Source organism: Narcine bancroftii, chromosome 12 (genome assembly GCF_036971445.1).
Source record: "Narcine bancroftii isolate sNarBan1 chromosome 12, sNarBan1.hap1, whole genome shotgun sequence".
Classification (NCBI taxonomy): domain Eukaryota; kingdom Metazoa; phylum Chordata; class Chondrichthyes; order Torpediniformes; family Narcinidae; genus Narcine; species Narcine bancroftii.
In genome coordinates, this window is record NC_091480.1 from 65939670 (window position 1) to 65951389 (window position 11720).

An 11720-nucleotide genomic window follows, 5' to 3' on the forward strand; every position below is an offset into this window, starting at 1 on the left:
TGCAAGTGTTGCACCACCTGCGGTTGCAGAGGGAAGCACCAAGGGTCACGGCGAGGTGGGTGGGGAGAGATGAGAGAGGCACGGAGGGAGTGATCCCTACGGAAGGCAGAAAGGTAGGTAGGTAGGAGGGGTAGGTGTGTCTGGTGGTTCAGGAGACGATCCCTCTGCGCCACTGACAGAATTCCAGGGAGTTCTCGCTTAAAATGACATTTATCCCTCTAACAACCTCACTTGCAAATCAAATGATCCATTGTTGTTTGAGGGGCTATGACTGATTGCACTCTCAGTTAATTGACTGTGCAAGTATTTGGCATCCAGACCAGGAACACAAGTTTCTTCTTTAACAGCCTGAGTGCCTTTCATAAGGTGACTGAGCTTACAGTTCACAAACAATTCGCCTTTGTTCAAATATTGAGCGTGTAAACAGAACAGCCCAGAACGGCACAGAAGTAGGCCCTAAGGTCCAGAAAGGCTACACTGAACATGATGCTCGAGTTAAGCTAAGATTCAGCTGCAAGGCACATTTATTCTTATATTAATTTTAACAATCCAGAAGGCCCTTCTGCCCCATGAAATGTGTGCTGGCCAATGAACCTATCACCCTGTGCTTTTAACTTTTTAATTAAATTTAGTCACACGGCTCAGTAACAGGCCCTTGATCCCATGCCACCCAATTGCACCCCATGGACCTACAAGCCCCAGAACATTTTTGAAGGGTGGGATGAAACCGTATTAACCCCACCCCCACCCCCCACCTCATCCTGGGTAAAACCCACACAGACACGGAGAGAACGTACAAACTCCTTACAGACAGCGCCGAATTCAAACCCCGATCCCAATCACTGGTGCAGTAACCGCTATGCCGACCGCGCCAGCCTAAAAGCTATGCATTAGTAGTGGGAGGAAACCGGAGCACCCGGCGGAAACCTACACAGGTCACAGGGAGAAGGTATCCTTTAGAGAGAATTCCAGTGAGTTTTTCTGCAGCAGAAAATGAGTTCACTGAGTTTGAACCTGCACCTATTTGGTTTGCAGAGTTTGGATTTTGATAGATGGCATTTGGCAGCAAGTTCTTTAACACCGACGTCAGAAGAAGGTACCACAAGAGTTTGGAGTCCTTACCCCACTCAGAAGACTCTGCAGTTCAACATCCAGAGACTGAATCTGGCGACGTAGTGTGACTGCTTCCACCTTCACACCTTCTAAAGCTTCATTATTTTGCTGGGATTCAACTGTGTAGGACTCTATCTGTAATTAAAGCATTTTTCATGAGTATGCCAAGATGGTGACATTTTTTAATTTATCTTTGAATTTCAAATTTTAAAAGAAAATTTAGACCTACAGCCCGGTCCTGCCCATGAGCCCCTGATGCCCAATTACACCCTACAAATTGCCCCCCCCCCCCGTACGTTTTGGAGGGTAGGAGGAAACTGGAGCCCCCGGTCAAAACCCACACAGCTCACAGGAGGAACTTGAGTTGCTGGCGCTGTAACAGCGCTGCACTAACCGTTACCGTGCACCCCATATGATCCACATCCCTCTATCCCCTGGTTTCAGTATGTTAATTGCTTTTTTTTCTCTTGCAGGCTTCTAATTCCTTCACTTATCATAATTAGATAACTTGCATCTTTCTCTTCCAGATCTCTCTCCGGACACTTGGCAGTGACCGTTGGTTGCCGTTTTGATCTTTTCTGCGCATCCCATGGTTATATCTTGCTGCACCTCCACCAAGACCACAGGAACACCAACGTCAGGCTGTTGTTCATTGACTACAGTTTGGTGTTCAACACCCATCATGCCAGCAAAGCCCAAGAGCAAGGGAAAGGATCCGAGACTCTGTCCGCCCCTCTGCGGCGGGATCCTCAACTTCAACGGCAAACCCCAATCAGTGTGGATCAGTAACATCAACCCCTCCTCACTGGCCATCAACACAGGCACACCTCAGTGCTGTATGATTGGTCCCCCACTCCATATCCAGTACACCCAAGACTGTGCAGCCAAGTTCAGCCTTAACTTCATCTACAAATTTGCAGACACACCACTGTTCGTCAAATGACTGGAAATGAGGAGCTGGAATACAGGATGGCAATGGAGAACCTGGTTGGGTAGTGACAGAACAACAATCTTACTCTCAACATCACCAAGACCAAGGAGCTTATTACTGATTTTAAGAGAACCCTCTTGTCTGCATTGATAGAATGTAGGACATAGAACATCACAGCCATTGATGGAGATGCAGAGGGTCAGAATTGATCCATCCTCCCACTCAGCCCTACCCCTCGACCTTCTCCCTGTAACCCCTTGATGCCCTGACTAATCAAATATCTGTCAATCTCTGCCCTAAATACACCCAACGACCTCACTTCCACAGCTGACTGTGGCAACAGGTTCTACACACTCACGACCCTCTGGCTAAAGAAATGTTTCTGCGTCTTTGCTTTAAATTGATGTCATTTTATCCTGAAGTTGTGCCCTCTTGTCCTAGACTCCCCGACCGTAGGAAATGTCCTCGCCACACCTACTCTGTCCAGGCCCTTAAGCATTCGAATTGTCTCTATGAGGTCCCCCCTCATCCTTCTGTACCCCAACAAGTCCAGTCCAAGAGCCAACAACCATTCCTCATATACTAACCCTTTCATTCCTGCTATCATTCTAGTAAATCTACACTGAACCCTTTCCAACACCAGCACGTCTTTTCTCAAATAAGGTGCCCAAAACTGTACACAGTTCTCCAAGTGAGGGCTCACCTGTGCCCTATAGAGTCTCAACATCACATCCCTGCCCTTGTATGCTTTCCCTCTAGAAATGAACACCAACACTGCGTTCGCCTTCTTCACCACCGACTCAACCTGGAGGTTAATCTTCAGGGTTACCTGCAAGGGGACTCCCAAGTCTCTTTGCACCTTGGAATTTTGAATGTTCTCCCCATGTAAATAACTGCCTGCCCGTCTATTTCTTCTACCAAAATGCATGATTGAACACTTCCTAACATTGTATTTCATCTGCCATCACTTTGCCCACTCTCCTAATCTCTCCAAGACTCTCTGCAGCCTTTCCGTGTCCTCAGCACCACCTGTCCTACCATGTATTTTGCTGTGACCTGCAAATATAGCAACATATCCATCTATTCCATAATCCAAGTCAAAAGAAGCAACCCCAACCCCGACCCCTGTGGAACACCACTGGTAACCAGTAGCCAACCAGAATAGGATCCCACTTTGTTTCCTGCTGACCAGCCAATACTCTAACCATGTGAGTATCCTTCCTTTAATTCCATAGGCTCTCATCTTGTTTAGCAGCCTTGTGTGCGGCACCTTGTGGAAGGCCTTTTGAAAGGCCAAATGCACAACATCCACTGCATCTTCCCTGTCCATCCGACTCCAACAAATTGCAATAGGTTTGTCAGACGTGATATTCCTGTAAGCAAACCATACTGATGGGCCAACAATAAAACAGGGATAAGGAAGAACTTCTTTAGCCAGAGGGTCGTGGATCTGTGGAACTCACACTGCCGCATGCAGCAGTGGAGGCCAGATCACTGGGAGTATTTAAACAAGAAATAGACAAGTATCTCATTAATGAGGGCATCAAGGGATATGGGGAAAAGGCTGGAAATTGGAACTAGTGTAAAGTAGCTTAGTGTAGATTTATGGAACAGACTCGATGGGCCAAATGGCCTCGTTATGTTCCTTTGTCTTGTGATCTTGTGAAAACCTCGAAGTCTGCAGACACCAGGGTTGAAGTAAAAATACAATAGGGAAACTCAGCAGGTCAAACTGTGTCCTTCATACACCCTATACTTTGATGAAGGGCTCAAGCCCGAAAGGTCGGTTGTGTATTTTTATCTTTCCTTTATAAAGGATATGGTTTGACCTGCTGAATTTCTCCAGCTTCGTGTTTTTACTGACTTGGGCCTATCTTTTCATGAACCTCCAGGTATTCCGTAACTTCATCCTTGACAATCGACTCCAACATCTTCCCAGCCGCCAGAGTCAGGCTAATGGGCCTATCATTTCCGTTCTGCTGCTTCCTTCTCTTCTTGAACAGCGGAGTGACATTCATGATCCTCCAGTTTACCAGAACCATGTCAGACTGTATTGATTCCTGGAAGATCATTACCAATGGCTCCACAATCTCTACAGCTACCTCTTCAGAACCCAAGTCCGGGAGACTTATCTACCCTCAGACCATTTAGCTTCCCAAGTACCTTCTCTCTCGTGATCCTGGCTGTACTCACTTCTCTTCCCAGAGACCCTTGACAGTCCAGTATGATACTAATGTCTTCCACAGTGAAGACTGAGCCAAGATATTCATTCAGCTCCTCTGCCATCTCCTTGGCTCCCATTACAATTTCTCCAGTGTCCTTTTCTATCGGTCCAATGTCTACTTTTGTATCTCTTTTACTCTTTATATATTAAGATCTGGCATGTTATTCAATATTCTATCAAACTTCTACAGGTGCACTGTGGAAAGTATACTGACTGGTTACATCACAGCCGGGTTTGGGAATTCGAGGATCACAGAAGGGTGCAGACAGCCAGGTCGTCACGGCCTCTGGTTGCCCATCCACTGTAGTCCTTGACACGAGGCGCTGCCTCAAGAAGGCAGCCAATATCACAAAGGACCCCCCCTCCCCCCCACCGATCACCCTGGCCACAACCTCTTTTCACAGCTCCCTTCTGGCCGAAGGTACAGAAGCCTGAAGCCCAGCACCTCCAAGTTCAAGAACAGTTTCTTTCCAACAGAGATCAGGCTCTTGAACCTCGCCCTGTTACACAGATCAGGGACTGCTCTAACATCACAAGAGGATTATCTGTACTATTATAACATCACTTTCTTTCTTGCACTAATAGTAACATTCTCTCTCTTTTCAATTTATTATCTTGTTAAACTTTAATTTATTGCATACTATTGTCATTTTTTTTCAACAACGTACACCTTTGGCTGCAGCAAAAGAATTTCAGTACCCATGTGTATAGTACAATGTTTATCGCAATAAACTCATTATCATTATAAGGCAAAAACCCCACGCTGGAGAAACTCACCAAGTCGGTGTCCTCTATAGAGCAAAGATAAAGATACATCACCGACGTTTTGGACTTAAGCCCTGTAGGCAGGCGCCTGAATCAAATTTTACTTCAATCACAGCGTCAACGGACTTTCATGTTTTACCAGGCTAACTTACATTGAAGAAATTTTAAAAAACAGACCATAAACCCTCGATGAAGGGCTCAAGTCCAAAACGTCAGTTCTGTATCTTTATCTGTGCTGTATGAAGGACGCTGACCTGCCGAGTTTCTCCAGCGTCAGGTTTTTACTTCAAACGCACTGTCTGCAGACTGTCATGTTTTCCTGTGTATGCCGTTTTTAAAAAAAATTAAAATGTATAGGTATTGATGAAAAGAGACTGTGATCTAAATAAAAGGTGTGAAAACAATTCGGGTCTGATATGTAATGAAGCTATCACATTAGGACACTGGTATTGATGGCAAGATGATAGCTTTAATGTACAAAGAGGGTTAGCGCACATGGATGAAGGAACTGTGGCATCAGGACAGAGGTAGATAGCCACTAGGTCGTCAGAGAGTGCAGACTCCCACACCCAAAAAGAAGGCCCTTTGGCTCATCAAATCGTCGCTGACCTCCGACTATTGACACCAACCCCATTTGATTCTCCACATATTCCCATCAACTCTCTCCAAGTTCTATTGCTCACCCACACACTGGGGGTAAACTGCCAACCTAGGGTGTGTGAAGAAACTGGACCACCTGAGGTGTGTGTTGGGGGGAGGGAATGGGGCAGTCACAGGGAGAGCGTGCAAACTCAACGTAGACAGCACTGGTGGTCAGAATCGAATCTGGGTCACTGGAGTGGAGATGCAGCAGCTCAATTGCCTGTACCATTACATTGCCCCTTGGATGCCTGGTGGCTGTGAGGGCAGGCATCCACTTACCCACCAGAAGTCACCCCTATGAACCAACCCCAGTCACTCAAAGTTAATTCCGTGTGTTGTGGGAGTGGGAGATACATTCCTTCTGGCATAGCTGAAAGTTCTGACTGGGTTTTAAAATATCCCAAGGAGATAGATCAGCTGTTTGAGTGGAGTAACGGCAACAACCTTGCACTCAACGTTAACAAAACCAAGGAGATGATTGTGGACTTCTGGAGGGAGTCAGGGGATCACGACCCAGTCCTCATCGAGGGCCCTGTAGTGGTCAAGAACTTCAAACTCCTGGGAGGCAACATCTCGGAGGATCTGTCCAGGAGCCTCCGTGTTGATGCAATCACGAAGAAGGCTCAGCAGTGGCTATACTTTGTGAGGTGTCTGAGGAGATTCGGTACATCACCGAAGACTCTCGTAAACTTCTACAGGTGGACCGTGGAGAGCATTCTAACTAGTTGCATCACTGTCTGGTACAGAGGTGCCAACTCTCAGGGCATAAAAAACTCCAGAGGGTTGTTACCTCAGCCTGCGACATCAGTCACCAGACTTCACTCCATCAAGGACATTGACATGAAGGTGGTGTCTTAAAAAAGCAACCTCTATCCTCAAAGACCCCCCACCACTCAGACCAGGCCCTCTTCATTCTTCTACCATCGGGGAAAAGGTACAGGAGCCTGAAGATGACCACTCAGCCACACAAGGACAGCTTCTTCCCCTCCGCCATCAGATTCCTGTATGATCAATGAACCCAAGACACTCCCTTACTTTTCGTGCACTAATATTTTAATTTTTTTATATTAATGTTTTAAGATGGGTCGTAATAGGGATGTTTGCTCTGTGACGCTGCCGCAAAATGTCGAATTTCATGACTTGTTCATGACAATAAATCCGGATTCTGACCCCACATCAATACCACTCATTTCTGTTGGCTTTTGTGCAGGGAGAATCAAATGAGATCAGTGTCAATGGTTAGTAGTCAGTCTGGATTAGACGGGCCAAATTAACCTGCTTCTAGAGTGGAGGTCTCTGGACAGGTTTAAAACCAGAATTCTGGAAATTACTGAGTTAGGCAGTATCTATGGAGAGAGAACAACCAGATGCAATGCTATGGACTTCCATTGGTTAGGGATCAAAAGATTGAGTAAGAGTGGGCTAGATTATATAGGGCACTTCTGCCCTAAGATTTGGTTTCAGGATTTGTGCTGCAGCATTAATTAGAAAATGTACTTATTTGCTGCTATTTAGCAGTTTAATCTCATTCACATTTGCAAGGGTTAGAACAGAGAACATTACAATACAGTACAGGCCCTTCAGCCCATGATGTTGTGCTGACCTATATAAACCACATCAGTGTCACCCTTCCCTACCTCACACCCCTAACTCTCAATTTTTCTGACATCCTTTCTGACTACTGGGCCCTCGATGAGGACTGGGTCGTGATCCCCTGACTCCCTCCAGAAGTCCACAATCATCTCCTTGGTTTTGTTAACCTTGAGCGCAAAGTTGTTGCCGTTACTCCACTCAACCAGCTGATCTATCTCCTGGGGATATTTTAAAACCCAGTCAGAACTTCCAGCTATGCCAGAAGGAATGTATCTCCCGCTCCCACAACACACGGAATTAACTTTGAGTGACTGGGGTTGGTTCATAGGGGTGACTTCTGGTGGGTAAGTGCCTTTCCAAGTCTTTTAAATTTCCCTATTGTCCCAACCTCTATCACCACCCTGGCAATGCATTCCATGATCCCACTACTCTCTGTGATGTTTCCCCTAAACGTTCCTCTCCTCTGGTGTCTGCATTGTTGATCTGGGATAATATTGGCTGTTGACCCCGATTCATGATCTCATATTCCTCTATGAAGAATCTTAGGGTTCTATGCGATGTTATGTATGCGCTGTGCCAATAAATCTGAATCAAAGTCACCGATTAGTTTCCTCTTATTACAAATGCAAGACAAAATTGAAAGTTATGCCACATCTTTATTTAGCCAAGTTACAAAAGCCCAATGGACTACAGTAGCTACATGTACTTGAACTGATGCGTCATGGCAGTTGAAGGTGGCTTCATGCTGTCAGTTGATTTTGACCGACTCACTCTCTGACACCAGTTTGCCATCAATCATCTTCTGAGTGGTTGTTATGGTCTTCTTGATAGTTTCCGACGTAGCACCTGTTCAGGCAAAGAAATAACCTAATGAGTAGGGATGTTCAAATGCCCGAAACACAGCAGACAACAGATTTCTTTTCCACGTGATGTGTCTGGGTTGAAAGATGTCCTTTCGTAAGTTCACCCTGATTCTCATCCCATTGGGACAAGACAGGCTCCCCTAAGAGCCAAGGCAGAGGAGATGTCTCCTCGTGGCCTTTAGTTCACACCATGTACACAATGACACACCCAAGATTCACGAAAGCAACCATATGGTCTTACCTTTTGTTGATTCAACGAGCCCACTGTAAAAACAAAGGGGAAAAAGTCAGGACAATTATACACATTCAAACAGGAGTATGTTGGGGAGGGGCAGGGGAAGGTTACCACATGGCCAGGAGGTGACGATCGTTCTTTCAATTTCTACTGAGCCGAGGCGCAAGCTCACCTGATATGCTCTCCATCCAGCAGACGCTTGTATGTTTCGATTTCAGCCTCCAGCTTCATCTTTATGTTCAAGAGCTGCTGATACTCATTGATGTTTGACTGCATTTCAGCATGCATCTGCATCAGTTCAGCCTCCAGTGATGTAATCGGGCCATTTAGTTGCTGCAGTTCCATCTCGTATCTCTGTTCTGTATCCCTCAGAGAGCATTCCAGTGAGTTTTTCTGCAGCAGAAAATGAGTTCACTGAGTTTGAACCTGCACCTATTTGGTTTGCAGAGTTTGGATTTTGATAGATGGCATTTGTGCAGCAAGTTCTTTAACACCGACGTCAGAAGAAGGTACCACAAGAGTTTGGAGTCCTTACCACACTCAGAAGACTCTGCAGTTCAACATCCAGAGACTGAATCTGGCGACGTAGTGTGACTGCTTCCACCTTCACACCTTCTAAAGCTTCATTATTTTGTTGGGACTCAACTGTGTAGGACTCTATCTGTAATTAAAGCATTTTTCATGAGTATGCCAAGATGGTGACATATTAAAATTTATCTTTGAATTTCAATTAAAATCTTTTTAGACCTACAGCCCAGTAACGAGCCCTTCTGGCTCGGAGCCCATGCCAACCAAATGCATCAATTAGCCTACAATTCCACTACATTTATGGAGGGTGGGAGGAATCCGAAGCACTCGGGGAGAACCCACGCAGACACGGGGAGAGCGAACAAACTCCTTACAGACAGCGCCGGGTTCAAACCCGGGTCGCTGGCACTGTAAAGGCATTGCACCAGCCGTGTTGCCCTATTTTAGAATGAGCATTTCATTTACCTGGGTCTTGAACCACTTCTCCGCATCATCCTTGTTTTTCTGAGAAACGTTCTCATACTGCTCTCTAATCTCAGCAATGATCTTCGTCAGATCTGGGCCGCGAGGAGAATCCACTTCAACGTGCACATTCGAATTGGTGATCTGGGAACGGAGGGCTTTAATTTCCTGCACAAATGAAGCATACACATTTCTCGGTTATCTTTACCAAGCTGCCCAGACCCTGCTTGGAATCTGAAATGCAATTAAGGACACAGAGAGCCAAAACACAATTGGTGAACGTCACGCTGCCATCATGCATCTACAGACTTCTTCTCCCCGCCCCACAGCCATCAGGCTCCTGAATGAACCTCACCATTTGTGTTCCCATGCTGTGTACTGACTGAACACACAAGGTCAAGTTGGTTGCTGCTTGCACTGCAGACTTTCTCCAACACCTCTGTCTACTGCTCTATGGACCAACTGCTCTATGGACCAACTGCTCTATGGACCAACTGCTCTATGGACCAACTGCTCTATGGACCAACTGCTCTATGGACCAACTGCTCTTTTCACTGGGAATGTGCTCTTGCTTTTCCACTTCGTCCTGCTGCATGCATGTTAGAGCTGGTTTGCTGGACTGCTCCTCAAAGGAATCCTTCTCACTGCATCAGGGATAACGTGTTTATAAACTTGAACACACTGCCATTTTGTTTACACTGTCCTATTCCAGATTATACATGAACTCATGAAGACTTTTTAACTTTTGCTTATCGATACCTTTTAGTTATTAGAAATTTGAAATAAAAGCCTGTTGAAAATGCCTGCCTTAAATTATTCCCACAAGGAAATTAATTCTGAGGCAAAACTCTACATTTTAACAGTTTATTTCAATCTCCCTCGAATGCAAAAACTCCCAATATTGTACAGCACGATTATTGGTTTTCCAGTCGTACATTGCAAGCTGATCTTCGACACCTTTCCAGCGGGGTGGGGTGGGATTTACCTCTTCGTGATTCTTCCTGATAAAAATGAGCTCCTCTTTCAGAGATTCGATCTCGGTCTCCAGGTGAAGGCGGTCAATGTTGGTGTCATCGATGACTTTGCGCAATCCATTGATGTCGTTCTCAACAGACTGCCTGATGGCGAGCTCCGACTCCCACCTTGGCAGACAAAGAGACAGGTAGGGAGGAGGGGAAGGGAGGGGAAGGGAGCGGTAGGGAGGGGAGCGGAAGGGAGGAGAGGGGAGGAGACGGGGGGGGGGGGGGGAAGAAGGGAAGGGAGGAAAGGGGAAGTGGAGGGGAGGAGAAGCAACGTTAACGAAACCCCAGGCTGGCATCAGCCCCAACCCTCGTCTCAACCGCACAACAGGGTTCAAGGCTGGAGAGGAAAGAAACAGAGTTGGGGTGGGGAGGTGGGGGTTGCATTCTTTCAATAAAATGAACACTTTGCAAGGAAAGTTGCGTTGCTTTGTCATGGGTTCGTACAATGAGTGGGAGACTCACTTTACTCGGAAGTCATCGGCAGCCAGTCGAGCGTTGTCAATCTGCAGTACGAGACGAGCGTTATCCACTGTCATGTCAAAGACCTGGGGAAGGAGAAAGCATGTCTGTGTCACACTGACTTGCCGTTCAAACTCACTGGGAAATGTTTGTGCAGAATCTGCCTTGACATTTCTCTTCTGCCTTTGGCAAGGATCGAACAAATCCACCAATCGCTCTTTCTACGGAAGACCGTCCCCCCCCCCCCCCTTCTCTCATCCCTCTCGCGACCTCCCCATCCTCTTCTTTTTCCCCCTCTCTCCCTTCCCCCTCTTTCCTCACCCCCCCCCCCCCCCCTCACATTGGCTGGATGCGTTACCTCTTTGCGCAGATTATTGAGCGGTGTCTCGTAGATGTTCAGGTCGCTTGTGCTGGGTCCCTGAACTTCCAGCACTTCCTGAATCTGCTGCTCGAGGCGGCTGTTGGCGCTCTCCAGGTTGCGCACCTTGTCCAGGTAGAGAGCCAGCCGGTCGTTCAGGTCCTGCATGGTTTCCTTTTGGTTGGCGATGCCCCCGATGGCGACACCGCTGATACTGCCCTGCCGGGAAAACGAGGTGGACATTCGGCTCACCGCCACGCGGGAGCCGAAGCCACTGACGCTGCTGGAGCTGGACTGCAGGGGCACCGACCTCCGCACAGACTGGCTGTACGCGGGGAGTCCGTAGGTCGACATGGACGAGTACTTCAAACTCATCTTGACTCCTGAGATACAAGAGAGATTGCTCAGAGTGGACACAAAACACTCAACAGGCAACCCTCAAGGAAGTTTACGAAGTTTATATATCATCGGGGACCAGCTGATTGGCTGAGAACTGAATCAATGAACTTCAGGTGATGCGTCCCT

The 11720-nt window shown here is 46.9% G+C and overlaps 1 protein-coding gene across 1 annotated transcript; it reads right to left on the reverse strand.

Moving 5' to 3' along the window:
* Nucleotides 1-7904: 7904 nt before the first annotated feature.
* krt18a.1 (keratin 18a, tandem duplicate 1) lies at nt 7905-11635 on the reverse strand. Its single transcript, XM_069906636.1, has 8 exons — nt 11196-11635; nt 10841-10923; nt 10342-10498; nt 9360-9524; nt 8902-9027; nt 8539-8759; nt 8373-8395; nt 7905-8114 (listed from the first exon to the last, which is right to left on the reverse strand). Exons 1-8 carry the CDS (start codon nt 11568-11570, stop codon nt 8017-8019), a joined length of 1248 nt encoding a protein of 415 aa, XP_069762737.1. The 5' UTR covers nt 11571-11635; the 3' UTR covers nt 7905-8016.
* Nucleotides 11636-11720: the final 85 nt, after the last annotated feature.